This window comes from Carassius gibelio, chromosome A1 (genome assembly GCF_023724105.1).
Source record: "Carassius gibelio isolate Cgi1373 ecotype wild population from Czech Republic chromosome A1, carGib1.2-hapl.c, whole genome shotgun sequence".
In the NCBI taxonomy this organism is placed as follows: domain Eukaryota; kingdom Metazoa; phylum Chordata; class Actinopteri; order Cypriniformes; family Cyprinidae; genus Carassius; species Carassius gibelio.
This window is the reverse complement of record NC_068371.1, coordinates 4,150,105-4,176,189: the sequence shown is the minus strand read 5'-3', so window position 1 is coordinate 4,176,189 and position 26,085 is coordinate 4,150,105. Positions and strand designations below refer to the sequence as shown.

At 34.5% G+C, this 26,085-nt stretch overlaps 1 protein-coding gene across 2 annotated transcripts in view; it reads left to right on the top strand.

The window, feature by feature from the left end:
• The first annotated feature begins 394 nt into the window (after positions 1-394).
• The window catches only part of LOC127960636 (testican-3), a 30,079-nt gene continuing 4,388 nt past the window's right edge, over positions 395-26,085 (top strand). For both annotated transcript variants that reach the window (XM_052559935.1, XM_052559934.1), the window contains exons 1-9: positions 395-543; positions 624-740; positions 12,135-12,174; positions 15,769-15,877; positions 18,513-18,618; positions 18,830-18,929; positions 22,919-23,032; positions 23,131-23,352; positions 25,517-25,579. In XM_052559935.1, coding sequence (XP_052415895.1) covers positions 481-543; positions 624-740; positions 12,135-12,174; positions 15,769-15,877; positions 18,513-18,618; positions 18,830-18,929; positions 22,919-23,032; positions 23,131-23,352; positions 25,517-25,579 — 934 coding nt within the window. In that variant the 5' untranslated portion in view covers positions 395-480. The remainder of the gene's footprint in view (positions 544-623; positions 741-12,134; positions 12,175-15,768; positions 15,878-18,512; positions 18,619-18,829; positions 18,930-22,918; positions 23,033-23,130; positions 23,353-25,516; positions 25,580-26,085) is intronic.

Sequence of the window (26,085 nt, the reverse complement as noted above, 5' to 3'; positions counted from 1 at the left end):
TATTAATATAATTGCACAGAACACAGGTTTTACTACAGCATATATCTATATATATATATATATATATATATATATATATATATATATATATATATATATATATATATATATATATAGCCTATATATATAATTTATTTCCTTCCCAGAGTCCTCAATCAAGTTTGATTTTTAGACCTTCTGAGTGAGAAGTTAAAAAGACACCTCTGAGCTGATTTAATATTTAACTTAAATCAAATATTTACTTATTTAAATTGGTCATGCTTCTCATTCGGATGTAGGCTACATGACTAATATCGAAAGAAAATAACGGGTAACTTGATTTTAAATGGAAAGATAGCGCGCGCGCCCACGTCCGCCTCCACGAGCATTCGCTTTATATCTGTAGAGAGAGAGAGAGAGAGGAAGAGAGAGAGGAAGAGAGAGAGAGAGAGAGAAAGAGAGAGAGAGAGAGAAAGAGAGAGAGAGGTTGGTGTGGTGAAGATGAGCCGAGTCTTAGCACAGAGATCTTCAGTCAATGACCGCGCTCACGTTCTCCTCTTGAAGGTGACGCACGAGGGATTATTTCACCGGTTATTCGTCATCTTTCTGCCGCTGTGTTGATTTCTGTCTCTGTCTCGATGCAGATGCTTGTGCTGGTCGGTGTGTGTGCGCTGCTGATCGCTGGAGCTTCTGCCCGCAACGACAACGGCAATTTTTTGGACGACAAATGGTTGACCGGGAGATGGGACAAATTCAGAGATGTGAGTGCTTCATAATAGTTGCTCATTCCCTAAATCTAGTGAGCTGCCTACCTAGAAGGCGATTTTTGGGCATCGCAAAAGCGCGTTTGAAAGGATGCTGACTAGATAGGCAGCTCACTCGGGTTTGAGCACAGCCGGTAATTTGGGTCCGTGTGTGTTGTTTGAGAGTGTGTGTCATGTTTTTTTTTACGGTATGATGCTAAATGTTTAATTAGCAGCAGGATAATATTTGGCCTGTGTAAAAACACAAGCACGGCTTTCGTAAATCCGTGTTTTGTATTAATTCAGTATATAATGTAAGACAGTAACCGATCAGTTAGACTCGTGCGTCACTTCTGCGCCGCTAAATGGGCTTTGGAACGGTTATTTTAACCATGCACGGGCTAATACACTAAGACGAGGTCTGAACTAGGCTTTGTGTCTTTCAGTCTGAGCACTTGGTTTGTTAAATAAAAAGACCAGAAATGAGAGCATCTTATAAAGAACAAGTAGCCTGTTCTTTTCACCTTCGGATGTTGCGATGCGTGATGCGTGTGCGTGCATGTGATTTCAACCGTGCGGTACACTTAGCACCAAAGATACTTTACCTGGTTAAAGGAAGGATTTTTCTTTGTGAAAATTATAAAAACTGTAATTATGACTTATTAAAATATATGAAAAATTAGACAAATTAAAACTAATTTTAAAATGTATATGCTGCACTGGTGTTGATAGTCAGAGTAAATACATGATATTGAGTGTGATATCGATTTTATACAGCCATTAATGAACAAGAAGTAGATGCTGAGTTACTTCAGGCAAAAAAAAAAAAAAAAAAAAAAAAAAAATCCTTTGGCAGGTTAGTTTGTTTCTTCATTGTTTACTAAAATAATTCTAAAAGAATGCAAAAGCTTCAGGCGTGTGCATGTCAAACATCAGTCTGGAATAGTGTATATGTGGTTTGTGCTCCCCACTCAAAGCATTCTGTAATCACTTCCTTTTCCCACTCTCTGCACAATTGTAAACCCTGCTTTATGGAAAAAATAAATAAAAAAAGTATGCCACTCTGCCAATTAAATTCAAGTTAAACAAATTAATGATAATGCTAAATATATTCAGTATAATATGATGTAGATGGGACTCTAGTTTCTGGTTTAGTGTTTAAGATATAAGACAACAAAAAAATAAAAAAATTGGAAACACTGTGTTAAACCAAAATACTCATAAATAAAGATGCATAGAACAATAAATGTTTTGAACCTGACTGGCAAACCAAAAGTGACAAGCCCTGATAGCTTGTCTGAATGCACATCAACATAAAACAAAAACAATGAAGATGTGTCGAGTTACATAACAAGGTTCTTTCTAAACATGATGTTAATTGACAGTGAACGCTCAGTGTAATGATATCATCTGGACCAGAGGACTTCCATTTCCTCCTGTGTGCCTGTTTGTGGTAATGTTGTTTATGTAAGGGATGTAGTTAAGACAATCACATGGGTGGCGTAGGTCTCAAACACAGATCGTGACGAATAGAACTGTTTCACTACCTGATTATTCTCTCTCTCTCTCTCTCTCTCTCTCTCTCTCTCTCTCTCTCCTGTTCTTTTATTGTATACATATTCTCATTTCAGTGAATTATTGAAGGGTGCTTTATGGGAATGCCAGTAAAAACGAAAATGTTCAAACTGGTAGATTCAGGAACACCAATGACATTGACATTGTTTCAGTATCAAGAACGTCAAGGCCATTTAAGACTCCATTTAACTAAACAATTATTAGGAAAAGGAAATTAATTAAAGAAACATGATGCATTGACATTTTAATTCCTGAGATTATGTTATGCTACTTTAATTTAGACATGTATTTTATTGCTCACTAAACACAAAATCTCATTCCTTTAATATGTTCATCAAAACAGCTAAAGGCTTCTTGTTCAACCAATTGTAAATTACAACTATTGAGATTTGTATTTGCCTTAATTTGATATGAATATTTGTCCCTGAAGAACACAACATTTTGCAAAGCAAAGCTATTACTGTATGTGCATTAGTTTTCTATAGATAACATCGGCCTCAACAATTTTCACAAAAACATTAGAAAAAAAGATGGACTATATTAATATAGAACAACTATCTAGTTAAGACAAAGGGTAGTTCACAAAAATGTAAATTCTGCCAAAAGAAATATATTCTTTTGTGTTTCACAAGGAAATGTATACAGGTTTGGCAGTAACCAGGTAATGGATTCGTGATGCAATGCATGCTGGGAATTCACATACCCTTAATCAGCAACAATACACTCTTTGGACAATGTCAAGTCAACTCAAGTCTGCATTTTTGTCAATTTTTCCACATGTACAGGTAAATTGCGTTACTCTCAGACCCCCGGTGCAATACAGATAAAACTAACAGTAGAGCCTTAAAATCTAGATCAAATATAAAATACAAAATATAAAATACAATTATACAATAAGGGCATGTAAAAAATAAAAATAATAATAATAAAAAAGAAAAAAAAGTTTCAAGTTTAGAGGGAATTTTGTGTTTTTCTGTAGAAGTAATTGACATTTCTTAATCTGCGACTCAGAAACCACATTTGCTGGATAAAACATAATTCCCTTTATATTTGACAGTGCATGCACACATGCACTCACTGAAATCACTCTCTCTCTCTCTCTCTCTCTCTCTCTCTCTCTCCCTCAGTTGTCTTCTCTTGCATCTTTTCATTTCAGCTTCACAGCTAAAGGCACATTAGAGATTACTTAGGCTTTCTATGTGACACTTCAGGCCATCAGTAAAGAGAAAGTGATTTATGCAGATTAGTTGTTCAGCAAACGCAGCTCAGCGAGATTTTTCCCCGTAATCAACTGGCCCTTACAGCAAAGCAATTACTGAAAGACTCTGAGCCCTACAATCACAGACCCCCAATCACATTTGCGCTCTGAGACGCCGCACATGTAAGGGAAGCACGGGCTGTCAAGCTTTTGTTTGGTGAAGTGTGTGTGGCTTTGTTAGATTGACAGGCTGAAAATGGCCATCAGTGATCCCCCTGCAGTGTCAAACATCTTCAGTCTCTCTTGACTTCACTGTCAGCTGTGCTATAGTGACATTTTTAACGCTCTATCAACTTCAGGCTAATGTCGCCAGAGGAGGTAGGAATGAGAACGGAGAATTTTCTGTGACTTTGTGAGAGGCTTGAATGAGAAGCACAGCCAATCTATGAGCATGTGTTTGACTTTGGTGTAAAGGACACGTCTGGAAAGCTTCCTCGAAACTGGAGGGACTATATCTCACAAAAAGGAAACGCTGCAAGGCTTTTGCAGTACTAAAATGACATTTAGGCATGTTTAAAATCACTAAATTTCATCAATCTGAAAGAATTCAAATCCAGATTCCTTTACTGTTTATTTAAACCCTAAAATGATACATATATGCATTTACATGTGCATTCCATGTATTCCACGTTCAGAACTGGAATAATAATACCATCGGTAATATCGCAGAAAGCTACTATGAGAATAATTATCATTTTTGCATTGATGACAGGTTAGATTGTACCAGAAACATCCGGCCCTGGATGCCAGATCCTATCAGAAAATATCTGTTTTGTGTGGTAACAAAACAACTGATCTGTCATTAAAGTTGTCTAATACTTAAAACCCATTAAACAGTGTTTTGTCTAGGAATGCACCGAAATAATAATTCTGGGCTGACACCGAAACCGAAACTTCTGGATGCACTTATTAACAGTCTTACAGTATATCAGGTCAAATATGGGAAAATATTGATATAATATGATATAAATGACTTATCAATAAATGAATCAATGAAATGTGTATATAAATGGTTTAATTTGTTATTGTGAAAAATTCTTTGATTAAATGGAAAAACAAAATTATTAAATTACATGAATGAACGAAAATCTGAAGAACTTTTTAGCAAGTATTTTGTAAATATTGAGTCTTCCTCCACTGACCAGTTCATGTTTTTAAGATGTAAAACATATTTAAAGATACAGATTGCACTGCACATTATTGACATGCAAACTAGTTTTGAGCCTGATTGAGAAAATATCAAATTCAGGCATTTGCATGGTTATTTTTTTCCTGTTGTTGGGATTTTTGCCGGTCTAAACCAACCAATCCAATCAAATCAAGCTGAGTTGGAACTATTGAGGTATTTATTCGAAGGCTTTCCATTCTGATTGAGCCATCAATCTGATTACTCATGAATAATTTGGTAGCATGTAAACACATCGAGAAATCACAAATTAAAAGCCAAAGTTACTGATATACTTATTTAATTTTACTTAAAAAGTAAATTAATAAATTATTATTATTATAAGAAAATAATCTAGTTATAATCTCTCAAAAAAAAAAAAACAATAAAAATACAGTAAATTCAAGATGTAAACTTTCTTTTCTTTTGTTTTGTTCTTGAAGAGCAGTTTCTAAAAATGGCTTCAAATTATTATTTTTTCTTTCTTTCTTTTTTGAAAACGGGGGGCCTTCAAGTGAAAATGTTTGAGAAACACAGCTTTAGAGCAAGAAACTTTCCCATTTATTCATTTGTGGGACTCCTGATCGATTTTGAATGGAGCAATAAAAATGTCCCCCTGGGAAATCACTATTAGATCTTCCCAGCAAAGACATTACCAATATTATTGAGAAATGACAATACAGTATTGCTGAGAATGAAAATATGATTTACAGATTTTATACTAAGGTCAAATGACAAATGGTTTTTGGACATTTGGGCTTTGTTCATCCACTCGATAGTGTTTCTTACTCTGAATTCAGTTGTGGTTTCATAAACTCCCGTACTAGTATATTGAGAGATAACTAATTCATACTCTGTACTCTCAACTGTATCTTCCCTTCTCCTTCTCTCTTTCATCCTCACAGCTTTGTCTCTGCGTCTATCGCTCTGTTCTCTCATTCATCCTCTTTTCTTTGTCTTCTTAATGGAATGGAGGTTGGCAGTCTGCTCCAGGCCTTGAGCTAATGGAGAGAGAGAGAGAGAGAGGAGTAATTTGGCCATGTTTATGAAAATAGTCCTTCGGACAGTCCACATGGACACACCAACACAGGCAGACTTGTGAATGAGGGATGTTATAAAATACATTTAACTTTCCTCAACAAAATCTAACACAGATGATACTAATCATGAAGCTAATTGAACTTAGATTTGCTTTACGAATCAAAGCTGCTGTGTGACATGACTCAAACACAGAGATATTTGATGTTTAATGTAGTTATGCGGAGTTATTTTGGACCATTGCAAATTTTATGGTAGACAGGAAGCAGGACAAAAATTTGATCTAAATGGTGATAGTTAAATCTCTGTATAGGTTGCAGAGTTTCTATCATAGACTTTTTAAAACACAGAGTAAATACAGACTACTGTATGTGTGTGTATATATACAGTATACTGTATGTTCTATATCTAGTGAAGTGCTTTTCAACCTTTGTGAATCCAAGGACCCCCATATGTGAAGGCCCCCTGAAATTTCTGTAAAGTAGAAGTGTCTGTTAAATCATTCAATAAAATAATTACACTGTAAAAAAAGTCAGTAAAATATACAGCAAAACACTGTCAAATTCCAACGGTAATGGAGCGTAAAACCAAAAACTTCCTTTTACTGTATTAAATAGATTGAATAACCGTTAATTGTGAGACTGGATAAAACTTTGTTTTTTACTGTAATAAAATGTTGAAATTATAAATATTTTCTGTGAAAACAAATAAATATGCATACATTTTACAATTAAATATTGTAATGTTGAAAATGTCTGAAAACCTTAGATTTTACTGTATTATTTGAGTAAAACTACATATTTTGGGGTTGTGCACATTGGAATTCACAGTATAAATCTGTAGAACAAAAACATCAATTTTTACAGAAGCAAGATGTTAAAAAATAGGGTCCAACGTAATAATCAGTGTTGGGGCTAGTTACTCAAAAAAGTAATATATTACATATTACATATTACTCTCAAAAATAGTAATGCCTTACTTTACTTTATTACTCCCTGGAGAAAGTAACTAGTTATATTACTAGTTATATTACTAGTTACATCTTTTTTTCTTAATTACTCTATGATTGCCTGAGATGCATCAGATGGAGGGAGAACATACAAAGGAGGAGTGTTCTTTAGGGTCTTTATCAGTGGCGGCTCCTGCCAATTCTCTCAGGGGGGACAAATGTTTGCTCTATTAATGAGGATAGGTCACCCATTCAATTGATAAATTAACGGGTAGTTAAAGATGTAAAGGGAACCGAACTACTATAGTATTAATTAAAAATAAACTGACATTAGGAATCAATCTCTTGCACTCCTTATTTTTCTATATCCGTGTTAACACTATTCATCAGCATATGAAGACTAACACTAGGATGTGGTTTTTCCAAAAAAATACTTTTTACTTTTAGATTTCAGTTTAATAAGAAATAATTGAAGTCACATAAATCACTGTTTACACAACTCACTTATATTACTGCTCGTCAGTACACCTGTTCTCTAATCAGCGGTTAATTCCATCAGGTGCGTGATTTCACATAGAGCAGCTGTTACTACACAGAGCCGTTATTAACTGAGAAGATGCGCAAATCCAGTTCATTTTCAGCGTTTATTGGCACGGTTGTATGAACATATGGTTCACGCACCTGATGGAATAAACCGCTGATTAGAGAACCGGCTTTACTGAGATGCGCATTAACGAGCGGCCGATCGTGATCGGAACACTCCTACAAAATAATTACTGAATCTCCACCCGTCGAAAATAGCTTTCTGTTGCTGGGAACCTTCCTCTGAAAAAGAGCTAGCCATTGTTGACGCTTCCATTTTTCCCCATCTGTCTGAGCGTGCCGCTCTGCTGCCGGCTGTCGACCAATCAGTGATGGTAAATGATACCTCGTGCCAAACCCAGACCAATCACTGTTCCATTCACGCCCTCCTTCCCTTCCCTTCTGTTCTCTGTGTTGTGTGCCTTGTGTGTGTGATGAAGGTGCTACTGGCAAATGTAACGCAAGTAACTAGCTTGGGAAAACTGTAATAATATTACCATTTTCAGACGAGTAATGCCTTACACTACTAGTTACTGAAAAAAGTAATATTATTACAGTAACGCGTTACTTTGTAACGCGTTACACCCAACACTGGTAATAATACAATCAGTAAATACCATATAAAAAAAAGACAATACGGTATACTGGTTTTGTAACCCTAAATTTTACAGCAGACAACATATTTTTTTACCAAAATCATGGTAGAAAAAAACTAATATATTTGTCAATTATTCAGTAATTTTATGTAAAAAAATTCAACTTTACATAGCTTTTTACGGATATTTGCAGTAAAAAAAAAAAGTTATAATAATATACTAGGAAAAAACAATCATTTCAGAAGTTTCAAAAACTGAATGTTCCTTAGGCTTAGAAATTAATTTACATGCCTTTTCCAGTTTGTGGTTATGTGATTTATTATTTTCAAACAGCAATTTCTGAGCGATTTTCTAAAGGACCAAATACTTTAGAGATTGAAATAAGTAAAAAAAAATCTATACTTGTTATAGAAATATAAACGTTTTATAAACGACTTTTCATGACACACCTTTAATATTTCCATATATATATCCAGGTTTTCTAAGACCATTTTAACCCTTATTCTTCAAAAAAAAAAAGACTTATATTTATGAGAATAATTATGATGTCAGTTTAGGTATTTCCTCAGTTTTAACTTATTTTAATGCTTGTTGTTTCATATTTTACATGAGTTCAGAATATTCTGACTCCCTGTTTGAGAACTGTTCAAGTAACTTCAATGCAGTAAAAGCTTGGAGTTTAGCTGATTACTTTTTGAAAAGAGCGGCTTGACTAGAGAAGTCTAAATAGGAGATGACTAAACTTTAAGTGAGCAGTGATAGTCTTCAGTCCCAATGGGAATGACCTCATCAAATGGGTTTTCATTGCCAACAGTCGCTGTCGCTCATTTTGCCCGAAATCGTCAGCTGTCTTTAAAAATGAATGCTTTGTCACTGCAAATTGCTGTCAGTCTGAAGAGTTGTTTTTTATCGCTCGTGTCATGTAGCATCTGCTGTGGCATGGGCTGATTCTGTTCTGATTCTGTGTAGCTTCTGCTCTCTCTGTAGGTTATGTTCCTGTTTGTGGTGCCCTTGTGAATGCGTGTGTGGTTAAAGACTGGACAGAGAGAGGGGAAGGGGGCGGCGGGTCATAAAGAATGAATGATGTCAGAGGGGTGAGACGCTTCCGGCACTTTCTGCATGAGAGAACAGCCGCCTTGCTGTCATGCTGGCCGCCCTCTCTCTCTCTCTCTCTCTCTCACACACACACACACACAATGACCTGCTTCTCAATATGCTAAATGTGTGTGGTGATAAGAGTGGTTTTTTTCTGTACACTGTCCAGTGTCACTGGTTTAATGCTGTACTTCTCTTAGTATTAACAGATTAATTCTACTCTGTTTCTTTATTGGTTATTCATTCAACATATGCTGTTAAGCCTTCTAATAATACCCAAGGAAATCCCTCTGTATGCTCAGAAATGCCCTTAAAGTGATTAGAGTGGAAATAATCATGATTTATAGTGATCAGAGTATGCTAATCTGTTTGTGTATGTGTGTTTGAAGCATGGGAACTGTGGTATTAAAACCCATGAAACAAATGACTGGTATTGCACATTATAATTATTTAATATATGTGTGACCCTGGCGCACAAAACCAGTCTTAAATCGCTGGGGTATATTTTTAGCAATAGCCAAAAAACACATTGTATGGGTCAAAATTATAGATTTTTATTTTCTGCTAAAAATCATTAGGATTTTAAGTAAAGATTGTGTTCCATTAAGATATTTTGTAAATTTCCTACCGTAAATATATCAAAACGTAATGTTTGATTAGTAATATGCATTGCTAAGAAATTCATTTGGACAACTTTAAAGGTGATTTTCTCCGTTTTTAGAGTTTTTTGCACCATCTTGGCCAGATTTTGTTCTATCCTAACAATCCATAATACATTAAAAAGGAAAGCTTATTTATTCAACTTTCAGGTGAGGTATAAATCTCAGCTTTGTGACTGGTTTTATCACACATTCAGATACAAAATAATGACACTTTATAAATCCCTGAGAAGCTATTTATTTGGGGCACAGGGAAGATCAGACAAACAGATGCTGAGCTAAAGGTGATGAAGACATGGGAATTTAATAAGTTGAGATGGGAGAGTTACTTTCAAATGTCTTCCAGTACCAACTGCTGTTTATTTATTAAAAATGTGCTACTTTAGCATGTCAGTGTTATATTAATAACACAGCTAAGAAATAGTCTGGTGTTATGAGTGCATCTTTAGTAATAGCTCAGAGCTAACATCTTTAATGGCACTCAGAATGCCATTCTTCTCCTGGTCTGCTGTTCATAGTGTCTAGACTTCATAAACCCACTCCAGTGATCTCAGAGCAGATGTTTACTATGGTTTGGAGACTGTTCCTGTTCTTGATTGTGAGAGATGGGAAACAGCAGGAAATGGAGGAGCACAGATTACTCTCAATATAAGAGCTGTCGAAAGGGTCGATGTCTTAATGGAGCATGCAGCAAATGCTCGTGCATGTACCATCACCAGAAGAGAATGAGGCACTATAGGAAAAAAAAAAAAAAAAAACATGCAGGGCATTTAAGCAGCAGAAAATGCTGTTGAACTATTGAGTTTAATTGAAATTTAGTTGAACATCAGTCTATGGTTTCCTACTGAGCATAATGTTCCTTTATTTAAATACTAAAATAAATCAAGTAAATGGATTACTTGAGGACAATTTGTTTGCACTTTTATTTTTAATGTTTTAAAGTTTATATGTTCTAGTATTGCTGATTTACATTAATTGAATTGCCTCATTTAGTTAAATGCATTTTAGATAAACAAGGGAATTGCAAGGAATGAGCAGGATTCCAAAATAGTATCAAGAATATTACCTAATATTGTAAGAATCTCTATCACTACACATATTTTGGGAGCTTTTTAATGAACAGAAAACTTTTTTTATATTCCCCCCACCCCTTCAAAAAAATACTTTAATCATAACTAACTTTATTATTAACTACAAGTTTGAAAAAAAAAAAAAAAAAAAATATATATATATATATATATATATATATATATATATATATATATATATATATATATATATATATATATATTTGATATAATGTCTGAATAATTTACATTGTCTTAACAAGAAGATTATTGTGAGTCTCAAAATAAAGAGTTACTTACTGATTTTTCCTTTCACTCATTCCTTTCTGGTGAAAGTATGTGAATGTACTCGATTAAAGAACATGCAAGACAAGGGGACAGCAACCATTCATTCAGTCCTCCTATCACATGGCTTCTATAAAAAGCATGCTTGCAACATAATGGAGGCTATTCTGTTTCTAGCTTGTGCTCCCTTACATTCTCTGTGTAGGTCTTAGATGAATACACTGATCTGTAGCCTACATAAAGATATAAAGAAAGACAAATGCATACATGTGTTTAGCTGCAGAAATAGATGCACAAACCAGAAGAAAAAGAACAATGGCAGTGCAGTGAATCTGAGAAAGATAAAGTTCTTTGTGAGCAGAAAGGAAAGGAAAGGATATTATGAATGACCAACGGAGATGCTGTAATGGATTTCATGTGCTGTTGTTTATTACAAGAGGTATTTGCATGCATGTCGTACACACAAACACACACTCGGATGAAGGAGTGAGAGAAATGGCAGCCATCAGAATATCAGTGTGTGTGTGTGTGTGTGTGTGTGTGTCATCTAATGGTGGTATAAGTCTTTGATGGACCTTTGATGGAATCTGACATACAGTACAAGCTGTCTTAATTAAGCATGAAGAAGAGTGCAGAGAAATGACTGAATGTGACAAATTGCTATACATATGTATTTCATTATTATTTTTTTGTTTATAGCATATTTTGTTGTGCTCCATCTTGTGTTGTATTGTTGTAGTGATGTGAGTTTAATGTTCTGTCTAATGTTTATTTGTTTTGTCCCCCCCCCCCACAATGCTTCCTCTACAATCAGGAGGTGGAGGTTTGTATGATTGTGCTTTTGGTTTTCCATCAGAACTGAGAATTGCTAATCTGCCTGTTTGTTTGAAGGCAAATTCTTTCTTTTGTGTCCTTAAAGCTGCTGTATTTACAAGATAAAATAATAAAGCAGTATGCATTAAGTGTAACTGCTTGTATGTTTCACATGAGTAATTATGAGCAAAGAAGTGTAAAAATGCATAGTTCAAACAGCAAGAGCAGATTACTTTATGTACGGTAACAAACAGAAGCTCAGAAAAATGAAATGCAGGCAGTTGATTAAGTTTTCAGCTTATTAACTTATGTTTTGTTTTGTTTTTTTAGGAACCAGGAACATGGAGTCCAGGAAAACCATTTGATCAAGGTAGGACTGTCATCCATGGGTTAAAACCTAAGTGTGTTTTCATGTGTTCAGAGTGGAAAAATCAAAGAAGTCTTTTTTTCGTTTTTTAGTAAAATTCTTTCTCCTGACCAGCCAGACTCAGCAACAACTGCTTAACAAATGGCGTGAGTTTTAGGGGGTAATATGTGTTTTGCTTTATCAGTTAAGGATTAGTGGAGTGTTCATTAGTTATTATTTTCAATAATGTGAACGAGTCAATTATTCCTGATGTCTATGCATGGAATATGTACATCTGATTTCCTCAAGACATGTTTTTAAAGTGGTTGTTTTTAAAATGCTCTTCCTTGCACAACTTCTAACATCACTGATTACACAGCCCAGGATGCCACTGCTAATTCACCCAAACCATTGGCTGTTTATATGCAGTTTTGCAGCAAAAACACATTCAATCCTTTACACAGGATACATTTACTATACTTGAGAAGCAACACAGCATAATGCATTTTGTTTTCATACAGTGCATGTCTTACTGCACTAACAGATTTTTATCTGCACTGGTTTTTAACTTTGTTGTTTTGAAAAAGTGAATCTGCAATTTCGGGAAGACAAATTTAAATTGTATTAAATATCCTTTTCACTGTAAATTAGTCATTGCAACTCATTGCAGTGTTGCTTCTCCAGTTAATTTATTGAATTAATTTATTTCATTTATTTATTTTTGAAGTGCATATTCACTATTGTTCAAAAGTTTGGGCCCAATAAGTTTTATTTTTATACTTTTATTCAGTAAGGAATGACACAGACATTTATAAAATTACAAAAGATTTCAGTTTCAAATAAATACTGTTCATAATGCAGTTAATAAATGCTTTCTAGCAATCTATGAAGCACTGCTTACAACAAAGTCATTTAAAAACCCAGCCGTTTTCTAATGGACAGGATGGTGAATTTGCTTGACCAACATGAATATGAGAGAAATCTGCATGGGGAACGTTTGCCCTTGCGCAAAAACCCCAATCGTACAAATCTTTTTAAAATGAATGGAATTATCCTCCAAAATTTTGCAAAGCAAAGATAAATGTGACCTCACCAATATGATAACTACATCACAGACATGCAGTTATAGAAAGTTAATCAACATGTTGAAACGTCTGTCAACCAATCAGATTAAGGGATTCAGCAGTGGGACTGTATATGTCACAAGTTATTTTAAAAGCAGTATGAACATAATAAGCCAACATTAGCAACTTTACCAAGGTTTAGATGGGAAAAGTAACTTGAAATTGAATTAGTAACAAAAAAAGCACAAGATTTGCCTTAATGCTTAAAATGTTTATATGTTACACGTTTTTTTGAGGTCATTGGAAATGGAAGGATGTGAATCTCTGCTCTTTTGAGCCATAGCGTCTTGTGGGTTATCAGTGTTGAGTGGACGTTAATCAGGCATATATGAGAACGCCACTGTTGTGCTAATTCAGTCACATGCTGTGGCCTAATACCCGTATCATCACGCTACACCCATCTGAGAAAATGTGAAAACTGTTTTTTAAGACTCTCATCACATCAGACTCTCAGTGTGCAGTAAATCTTACGAGATTATGCATATTTGATAGTCATTAGAACCCTGTTGCATATTCATCAGGAGTTTGATATTTATGCAAATCACTATTGATAGAGCATCGAGTGAGTCAAAAATAGCAAGTAGAGCAGTTTAAAACAGATTCTGATCACACTCAACAAGATGATGCACAAATCTATCACAAATTTTGTCATATACGCGCACACACACACACACACACACACACGGACAATGGACTCTGAGGAGATTGGGATTGGATAAGCCCTAAAGCCTGTGCAGGATTTGACTAAGGCTCTTACCATCTGAGGTCAGAGAGCGTTCGAAGTGTGGCTGTGTTTGTTCTTTGACAAGGGGAAGGTAAAGGATGAGTATGTTTGTGAGATCTTGTCTTTCTTCCTCTGTGCATGTGCATGTGCATGTGCGTGAGCCTCTTAGGACTATAAAAGCACTTAATGGCATTAGGACTGTTATTCTTTCTTTCTCTCTGTCCTCTGTTCTTCCTTATCGCTTACTTTTCATCACAGTGCATTAGCTACTTCCCCCATTTCAGACTATTACAGAAATGTAATTCTCATTTCCACACACACAAATATCAGACAGATCATGCTTTGCGAAAGTGTGTCGGCAGCTGTAAATGTTGCTTTCATGTATTTTTGTTGAACCCTGCACATGAAATACATTATTTGTGGAGTTTCGTGGTTTCGTAGTAAATGCGTTTACTTTTGCTATTCATTCAAGTTTTTCAGTTTACTAAAGACTTTTTTTTTTATGCAAAAATATGCCCATTATTATTAACACTCGCAATCTAGTTTAACCGGGTACTTAATGTGCTAAAATGTAATTTAAAGGGCTAGTCCACACAAAAATGAAAATTCCGTCATCAATTACCCAAACCCATAAGACATTTGTTCATCTTCAAAACACAAATGAAGACATTTTAATGAAACCAGAGAGATATCTGCCCTGCCACTGAATGTCAGTGCAACCAAAACATTGATGCTTCAAAAAGACCAAAAAGACAAGAGGTGTAATGGATCATAGTTGGTCTGTGATCTGTATGGACCAGGCTCCACAGACTGATGTGTTTCTAAGTTTTGCCAGTTTATAATCAAGCACTTTCAAATCATTCAAACGCAAAAAGAGGTGAAAATATTTTGTTTATTAAAATATTGGGTCCATGCATTAGGTCTTAAAGGGACAGCAGCCTATAAATACCAGTGTTCTTTATTTTTTTTGTTGTTGTTTATCTAAAAAATTATCCGATCTGTGATCCAAACCATGAGTTTTATTATCTGTTGCACCCAAAAATTTAAAAAAATAACAAATAATCCATCTGATTTGAGACATTGATCATAGAGCACATCAAATATGGTAAAAAGAAGCTCAACCATACATGCTTTACATCCTAGAATGAATTTGTTTTTGTGAAATCTGAAATGTTTTTGCCTCACATGCGAGAACAAACCTCATTGGTTCTTGTGCCTATAACAAGCATGTATGAGCTCTGTGTATGTACGTACGTACGTTGATCAGTGTTTATATGTGAACACAAATTAAATCAGTTCATCGTATAAGATTGTTTATCTTCAAAAGATTTGAATTAAACCACTCAATTCATAATGATTACTTTTACAGCATATTTATGAAAATCTTGAAGCACGTCAAGTTTAGGTGTAAAGGACTTAATTTAAAGGGACAGAAATCTCTCAGAATTCATTAAAAATATCTTCATTTGTGTTTCAAAGGCAAACAAAAGTCTTATAGGTTTTGAATAACAAGAGGGTAAGTAAATGATGACAACATTTAGTTTTTTGCTCAATTGGCGTGGTCCTTTGTATGTAGATCTGGCTTTTTTTCTTTTCTTACTCTACAGTAAAAGTGGTGCTAAAACATTCAGACTGTGTTCAGCTGAACAACACTATCTTTGTTCACAATTCATTCTTATTGAGTTCATATCATGTCAGCTGAATATAACAGTGTTATCATGTTTTCATTGTTTGTATTCATGCACATGTCTGTTATTGTATGTGTTTCAGCTCTGGACCCTGCCAAAGACCCGTGCCTCAAGATAAAATGTGGCCGGCATAAAGTGTGTGTGGCTGAAGATTACCAAACACCCACTTGTGTTAGTCAACGCAGAATGAGGTAAACTTCCTCCGATCTGTCTATCTCACAGTTACTGCTCATTACTGAAACAGTAGGAAAACCAGTCTACACATGTGGCTTTGTACACGTGGTTAAAAGATTGAATGTGTGCAAGACATCTTGAATTACAATAAATTTGGACACAGCTATGTATCGGTCAGACATCATGGGTCAGTGATCTGGAACACTTCACAAAACACCCAGGAATGGTTGAAAACAAAACACAGTGAGAATACCACTGAAGATATCTGAGGAGGAAAAAAAACAGTTTAAGCTGTGCTACCAAAATATTAAATCTATGGTGTTAATAACAGCTGGTATTTTTTTCCAAGCCACTACAAATTAAGCAAATACATATATGGGTAACTAAATATGTTTTGGTATATTTTTGGAAGATGCAATATTTCTGGTCATTGATATTAATTCATTTTCTTTACTCCAGTTATGGACTTAATTATTCATTATTAAATATTGATTTTACATGGTAAATTTTTCTGCACGTTGGACGTTAAATATGTCCAAAAAGTTGTTGAGATAAAACAAGGGTTGTTCTATGTTCTAACCCAGTCAACCTATACTGGAACTAACTGTGCAAACTTGCCTGCCAAAATTTGGGAATTATTCTTCTGAGAGAAGTTTGTGTGTGTGTGTGTGTGTCTCTCTGTGACCGAGGTCTCTCTGAGACCGAGGTGAAAATAAGGCACTGACTGACCTGGATTTTGCAAGCTACAGTTGTCAACAGTGATTGTCGTTATGAAACTAATCAGTTAATGAATTTGGGGTGATAGCATAATACAAACCTTTTTTGTAATGGCCTAAAGCAGTGGTTTTCAACCTGTGGGCCGTGGTGGTATTGCAGGTGGGCCGCCAATTATTTTCTGTTCATTTCCAGTCCATTCTAGGGCTGTGCGATTAAAAGAAAACGTCCTAAAATCACGATCTGAGCGTGCGCATATGCCTAACTCCAGGTTCACACACTGTCTGTGATGCGCCTTTTTTCTGAGCCAATGTTGACGTATCAGAGCGTTCTCACTGCGGTTAAAGGCAAGAAATAAAAACGTGCGAAAATAATTCATGTCTAACACATGAGCATAGAGTGAATTTGTTAGTGAACAGGATGCAGTTTAAGTGAGAGGAGACACGTTTTAAGTGTGCACACTCTCTCCTCGCAAAGCAGCGTGTATCTGAGCAAGCACGACCGGTTTTGTGACAGAGCAAAGGAAATCTGCGTGCGAACAGAGAGATTCGCACTCGTGCATTATTTTAATGTGCTTTCGCGTTATATTTATGCGCTCTCACTGCTGACCGCATACACATACTGTATACACACTGCAAACACCTGAGGCACCGCTACAATTAATGAGCTCTATGAACAATGCATGGCAAAAAAGAAAAAAAAGTCCCTGTATACAGGATTGTTTTTTTTTTTTTTGCCACAAGTCTATACATTTTTTTACATCTTCACTATAGTGATAATTTTGACTTATGTCTGTTCTAGAGATGTTACAACTTTTTGATAAAGCTCTGATTGGTTTTCTTTTGGAAATATGTTTCAAATTAATCCTGAATGCATTTATGACTGTAAAAGCACAATTGCAAAATTGATCAAAAAAATCGTGATAGTTTTTTTTTTTTTTTTTTTTCATATCGCACAGCCCTAGTTTATTCAATAAATATAGTTTAAAATCAAGCTTCTGAGTACTAAGTTATTAACCCAACAATAGCGGGGTCAGTTAATTTTTTTGAAGTGGGCCGCGCAAACATATGTGTTTGGTTGTGTGGGCCACGAGTTGAAAAAGGTTGGGAACCACTGGCCTAAAGAAACAGACAAAGAGGGATACTAAAGAGAAGTATAGAAATGGAGAAGAAATGGCTTTAAGCTCATTCGCTCTCCATGGTCCACAACAATATTCAAAGCACAAATCTAGAAATTAATTATTTATAATCAAAATGTAAATAATTTTAGGTCCTCCTAAGGAGCTCTAGTGGGCTCTTTTCCAAATGGTTTCATGCAAGTTAATTCATAACTTGGTAGAATTTAGACAAATTAAAGTATCTTATAAAAGCATTTACTTAAATAGTTATACATAAATAGTTGCCTAATCAAATATTGCTTTGGAATCTAAGAGGAAACAAATTAATTGTAAATGAGTCTGATTTGAGTCAACCCAAAGATTCATACTCCTACAAATTAGGCAGATTCCCGAATGGGTTCCTAACATCCCCTCATCCTCAAAAACAATGAACAGAACTTTACAATGGAAACTAAAATATGAAGATATTCACTTAAAGTGAGAATAAATGCGATCTGTATTGACAAGAATGACCAATGTGTGTCTTACATGAAACCATCTTTTAAATCAAAATCAACAGTTTTCATATTTAGCCTGCCATGCTAATAATGTTGGATCAAAATAAAACAGATATCAACTGATTCTAGGGACATCATTTCTTTATTGTACTGTATTTGTTTCCCACTGGATCTTCATTGTCATAAATGAAGTAAAACCATCCCAGAACCAGAGCAGCAGATGATAGTAAGAAGAGCACAGATAGAAACAGGCTGCATTTCTGCAGATCAGTAATGTTTGGCTTCTTCATTGTTAGTGCTAAAATAATCATTTCTTTTTTGCAGTATTAAGGACACCAATTTGAACTCACCACTGCTGAAATGCAAAAGATGTCCAGTTGTGCATCCTTCACCTGTTTGTGGAACAGATGGACACACTTACTCCACCAAGGTAACACACACACTGCCTGTTTGTGAGAATTGCCACTGTGTGTGTGTGTGTGTGTGTGTTTCTATACAGTATGTATATATGGGTTGAACTGCTTTTCATAATGCTGAGTCACAGAGGTACTGTATTCAACCAATAGATTAATCCCAGATCGACAATGTACTTATCTAATCTCAGTTGTGTGTGTGTGTGTGTGTGTGTGTGTGTGTTGTAGTGTAAAGTAGAATATCAAGCTTGCATCTCTGGGAAGCAGATTTCTGTGAAGTGTCCAGGACAGTGTCCCTGCCCTTCAGGAAATCCAGCAGAGAAGAGAGGTACACACACTTTATTAATGCAGTTCTTTTCTGTTAGACCCACAAGGACTTGCCTTTGTTTGCAAAGGAATATGTGCCCCCCTTACTGAATACCGTACAGTATACACTGTTCATTTAATATGCATTAAGGATATGATAAACATATGGCTCAATGTGTCAACGATAAAGGAAATTAAAATGTTTTAAAATTCTAGTTTAAAACACATGTGCTATGTTCTTAGAAATGTACTTGATATGGTTTTGACAAACAGTTATGCCATTTTTAAGAAATGTTTTAATTTGATGACAAAATTTTTTATTTCTTTGTAATAACATTAGCAAAACCATAACCTTTTCCCTTCTCTTCTTTTCCCCCATCTTCCATATTTTATTTACACCCTAAAATATACACTACCACTTTGGGGCCAGAAACATGCATTGCATTTATCAAAAATGACAGAAATGCATGGCTAATGTTCTAAACTATTTATTATTTGACATAAACCCTTTTCTTTTTAATTTTCTATTAATTAAAGAAACCGGAAAACGATGTCAGTTCACATAAAATATGAAGAAGCACAACTGTTTTCAACATTAATAATAATAAGAAATGTTCCTTGTGCAGCAAATCAACGTATTAGAATGATTTCTGAAGGATCATGTGACACCTGAAGACAACTGATAATTCAGCTTTCCATCACAGGAATAAATTACAATAATATATTAAAATAGATAAAATAACACAATAATCTATACAATAATCTTTATGCCCCCCCCCCAAAAACAAAAAAACATGCTCATCACGTGGTGTGTTCATTTTTAAGTATATCCAAACATTGTAATTGACCTATACTGCTGGCTTAATTAAGCAAGTGGAATCTAGTTATCAGTTTGGAAATCCTTTTTTTTTATCTGTAAAAATGTCTTAAGTCAAAAAATTATAAAGATATATATATATATATATATATATATGCTATTAGTGCTTTTAGGGATAAAAGTGTTTTTTTTCTCCCCTTAAACCCTAATAAATGGTAATGATGAGTATCTCATGTCATTACTTAATGAACCAATAATTTATTCTATATCTGAAACCGAGCTTTCATTTCGGTAGCTGTGAGAAGAGTGAACCCTTTATGGTGGGTACATCACATGTTTTCATCTGCAACGAGAGCAGCAAAGAGATTTCAGTTCACCAAACTAGTCTTATTTTGTGCAGGATCTCAAAGCTACTGAATCCCTTAGGAACTTATTAAATGTTTGCTGCTCCAGATTGCTTGTGTCGGTGTGTGTATGCGTGTACGTGTGAGAAAGACAGCACGGGAATGTTTGTTTTCATCATTATCCCACCGAACATAAGTCTTGTCTTGAATTGCTCTGCTTCAGGCCTATAGAAGAAATTCAGTCACATGCACCATCAAAAGATTGTCAATGACTACTTAGAGCTTAAAGCATCAAAAACTAGACTTAAGATTATGAAAGTGAAATCAAAATAGATTTATGAAGGTTTGAGAGGAATAAATATTGTTTATTTGTTTGTTTGTTTGTTTTCACTTGCCAAATATCATTAAGATCAAAGCTCTTCATATAGACACATCTCCGTTTCTTAAAGTCTGGGATCAATAAGAAATGAATGTTTTTTATTTTTATTTTCATAAAAAAACATTACATTTATTTATAGGGACATTTACAATATCATAAATTAATTCTATTTCAAATAGTTATTTTTAAGTTTTCATCAAAGAATCCTGGGAAAAAAATACTTATAACGCACAATATTTTTTGATAATAATAATAAATGTTTCTTGAGCACCAAATAAGCATTTCTGAAGTATAATGTGAAACTGAATTAAAGGCTGCAATCACAGGAATATATTGCATTTTAAATATATAACAAAAGTCACTGTAACATGTGGCTTCTTTTTGCTTTAATCGGGTTTTCATCTTAATTGTGTATCCGCAGGGGTTTAAATTTGTCAGTGGAGTATTTATTTGTCATCTTGTTTTTTAGCCATCATGAGAGATCAACCTATATTGACTTTTCCCAGACTTAATTATCTAGAGCTAATTAAAAAACAAGTTAGAAAATCTACACATCCCATTATTATATACACTCAGTCAATGCTAACGGATTAAAAAAACAAACAAACAAACAAAAAAACATACAAAGTGTCAGAGAAAACACAGCCTGATGTGTCTCTGCTGAATATTTGAACATTTCATCACTTTTGCACATAAAAATGGAAAAAGAACAAATCCCAAATTAGAGAACATATACGCTCTCGTAGCTGTTGAATGCAAAGAAAGCCCCAACCCTTCCTTCCTTCCAGTACTGCATCTTATCAACCATCAGCACAGACGTATGGTGCTTTAGCTACAAGAATTCAATCAGTTACGCTCATTAATCACTTACAACAAAACTAGATTTATCAAATGCCCCAAACAATATGCACAGGCTATTAAATCTAATGAACATATCAAAACAAAACAAACACCGGATGCAAAAAAAAAAATACAATCAAGTAAACTGGAAATTATTTATACATCGGATAAGTACAAATCTCACCCGCAGGAACAGTTATTGCTGATGTTATTCAATATTATGGGTTTTATAGCCTGCGGTGACACCATTAAGAAATGTCCTGGCTCTTCCGAGCTTTATAATGGTAGTGAATGATGGTCGAGACTTTGCAGCCCAAAAAAGTGCATTAATCTATCATAAAAGTGCTCCACACAGCTCCAATGGGTTAATAAATGAATTCTAAAGCAATGCATTTGTGTACAAAAGGACTCGTCTGAAATGCATTTGTCTGAAAGAAGTCAGTCATATACACTTAGGATGGCTTGAGGGTATTTATCATTTTTGGGTGATCTATTTATTTTATAACCAGCAATGAAGCTGGATGTTTTATCTATTCCTAATGAAATCACTAATCAAGTTCAACTGTGAGCAGTAAAGCTAGAAAAGTGTATACTTGAAAATTCATAAATGTAAGTCAATATAGTCCAACAGGGGTTGCACACTTTTTCAGCAACCCTGAAAATAATTCATTTGACCAAAATAAATGACTGGTATTTTCCACAGGTATTGTTTTTAATGCTCTAGAGTTTTAAGCCTTGAGTCAAATCAACAAGCTCCAAGATTAGTCACATTTCCTTTGTAATATATAGTATATAACTTTTTATTTTCTAATATTTTATATATTTGAATACATTTAATAATATATTGATGATACATATATTATATAATATATTGCAAAATATACAAATGATTGCCGCTTTCAATATATTGCAATATATTGGAAAAAATAAATATATAAAAGAATATATGCCTAATATATTACATGATATTTCCCAATATACTGCAATATATTTTTGTTTCATAAGGGAACAGCATTTGAAAACACCAAAAAAAAAAAAAAAAAGTACAAGACTGTCTGCTTAAATTCTGCTCAAGCCATGAATCAACATAAGCACATCATAAATGATGGTAAAATTTTAAGGTGACCTCCAAAAGTAGAGTTTTGGACACAGAATAGAATACAAACAACATAACATCACAGAGCTAAAGAATTAGACAAGGTTGTACATCTCATAAAACAGTAAATACGAGTAAAGACGTTAGGGGTGTAATGATAAATAGAGGTTTATTGTCAACTTGTCAAGTTAGTTCTGTTTTCTTGTCAAAACTGTTGGCCGTCCATTGACAATAATACCAGCGGAAGTTCTTGTATGTTACTAATAGACACACGAGCGTTAATATATCAGTACGTATTATAGTACAAATACATAAGATGTTTGACTCGATTAAATCATTGAAATGCATTGAAAGGCATTGGTCCATAGTCTTGCACAGGAAACTCTGCAACTAAAAATGAAATTGCATTGATTTGTGACTGCTACAGATGCACACAGCCCCAAAACATTATCTAAAAAAAAATCCTTGTAAAAAGAATGAGATTTTAACTTGTGCTTGATTGTTTAATTCATCTTCTGTGTGTTTTTCTGCCTAGAGTGTGGTAATGCGGAGATGACTGAAGTGGTTAGCAGATTACGAGAGTGGATCACAGTTCTTCATGAGAGCGGCAATCCCAGCAAGAAATTAAAGTTCCAGAAGCCAGAGAAGAGTGAGCACACACACACACACACACACACACACACAAACTGCTATAATATTAGTGCTAACCTGATAACCGTCATAATGCTGCTCTGTGTGTCTGTGCAGTGGTGGACACGAGTAAGGTTCCTCTCTGTAAGGACTCTCTGGGCTGGATGTTCTCCAGACTGGACACAAACTTTGACCTTCAGCTCGATCAGTCAGAGCTGTCCAGCCTGAGCTCAGAGAAGAGCGATGTGTGCACTAAAGCCTTCTTCAGGTCATGTGACACAGACAGAGACAGACTCGTTTCCAGCCAAGAGTGGTGTTCCTGCTTCCAGAGATATCAAGGTAAACTTGAGCTGTATTCAGACAGTAATTGGGATGTCTGTAAAAATAACACACGTGTTGGGATGCAGATAAATTCATGTTGGAGGTGTGAGTTTGTGAAAATACAAACCTGGATCAGTCACATTGCTTGGACAATGAATAAATTAAACTTTCATTGAACACAGGTGTGGGCAATATGACAAAAATATATCACAACGTTTTCCAGGAAAATCACGATTTTATCATGATTCATTCTTGTTGGTTTTACTAATGAGCAGAAAAGGCAAACTAATTTCCCTATTTTAAAAACAAAGACTTACAAGGTTACAAAATATAAAATAAAAAACAGTGGCAGATATTTAGCCCAAAGTGAGCTTAAAAGATAGAAAAAAAATATACAAATTGCAAATACGCATAATAAACAAAACGAACAGTGCTTTATTTCTTAGGTATTTCAGCAGCTTTCAAAAAACTGAATGAACAAATAAAACACTACAGAATATACATTTCACTGTACAAATTATACACCGGCAACTCTTATTAAAGCAATGTTTATTAAATTAATATTCTTCAGTCAAGAGCTGTTAGTGATTTTTCTCTGTGTTTTGATTTTATTAATATTAAAGGCAAAGTTTACCCAAAAAATGAAATTCCTGTCATCTTTTACTCACTTTCAAGTTGTTTTAATCCTGAATGAGTTTCTTTCTTCTGTTGAACATAAAAGTTATTTTGAAGAATGTATGAAACCAAACAGTAGTTGGTCCCCAGTGACTTCATTAGTATTTTTTTCCTACTATCAAAGTCAATGGGGACCAGCTTTCTTCAAAGTATTCCCACATTCATCAATATATTTAATAATTGTGTTCACCACAAGAAATAAATGAATACAGGTTTAGGACAACATGAGAGTGAGTAAATAAGGACAGCAGAATTGTCATTTTTGGGTGAACTATCACTTTAATGAAGGCGGCAGCATGTTTAGTACTATTAGTACAGCCGTTTAATTTCACTTCAGACATAAAAACTGTGCTTATATGTAAACCAGTCTTCTGTGTTTTTGACATTATTAATCATCCATGATCAAAAATCCTGATATTGCACACCCCTAATTTAACAATAGGAAAATAATAATATATTTATGTATTATTTATTTAATTAACTTATTTAATAGAAGGAAAATTGACCCGCTATTGGTTTAAATGATTTTGTGTGTTGCATTTTCTCTCAGAATAGAAGTCATTTTAATAAAGCTAATGCATCCTTTTATTAACATAAGGTAAACCCAGTTACTTGATTTATATTTTTAATGTATATAATTGTATATTATACATGTTTTAAAACTGTATTGGAGCAGTGATGAAATACTGTTCTTCTACTATACTTTCCAGCATTTCAGTAATGTGTACTTAATGTATGGTGCTTGACAGTAGTCAAAAAGGATTTACAAAATGACTTTTGGATTTGGATTCTGGAAGCAGTTAAATTACCACACTTTGGTGTTTTTCAAAAAGAAAAAAACAGGAGGTAATTCGACGTGAATTTTTCATGCCGGCTGTGGGCGTAAAAACTCTTGACATTATAGATTCAGATAGAAATAAAACCACAGACTAGTCCTTGCAAATGTTGAAAGCACGTTATGTCCCCAAAAGAAACAATTACAGTCCGATTAGGGATTTGCACGTACTTTTCAACATGCTTTTAAGGAATTCAACATAAAAAAGTACTTTGCCTCAGCCAAACACAAAAGTGTGTTCACATACTGTTTAAAATGTAAAATTAATTGATCTTCTCAGTGTTATTTTTTAAATATACTACACATGTACTGTATGTTTATAATGCAATGTTTTAATGATTAAAATGAACTCTTTATCATAAAATGAATAAATAATGTTAAAATATTAATATTATCATATACAACCTTATTGTAAAGTGTTACTGTATACTCTACAAAGCACATACAACCTGTGTAGTTCATCTGAGAAAGAAAATTAGGACATGAAGACAGAAAATCATTTAGCGTTAAGACTGAAAGGCATTCTGGAAATGATGCAGCACTGTGGGGATAATCTATTTCTGAGATATTTATATACTAAATGACACAATGCCTGCAGGTAAAATCTCTGTACCAGAGGAATAATGGTGGAGGTGTCTTTCTCACTGCTGATCTGAAATCAATGTGTTTCAGAGGCTCCCTGCCAATCAGAGATCACCAGCATCCACAAACAGCAAGCCGGGAAGAAATTACTGGGTGAGTTCATTTTCTCGTGCATTATGTTTATTTGTGTAATTTCCGCATGGACAAAGTGGTTTTGTTTGTAATGTGAGATCATGTGGGCCTTGGGTGTCTGGTCTTATTGAGATTAGCATTGACTGATACCCATTTCCACTTAGCTTAATAACAGATGTTCCAAAATCTCCCAGCAGGCATCTGAAAGGACAGTGTACATACAATAAATAAATAAACAGAACAAATCTTTTAAATAAACACTATTGTTCACCTTCTGATCAGTAAGGATGCATTAGATTCATCACAACTTGACAATAATGAGAAATGTTTCTTGAGCAGCAAATCAGCATATTAGAATGGAGATCATGTGACACTGAAGACTGGAGTAAAAATGCTGATTCTAATAAATTCAGCTTTCTATCACATTGCATTTTACATTATATATAAAACATATAACACTATAATAATATTTAAAAATATTATTGGTTTTACTGTATTTTTTATTAAATACACGGGAGCCTTGGTGA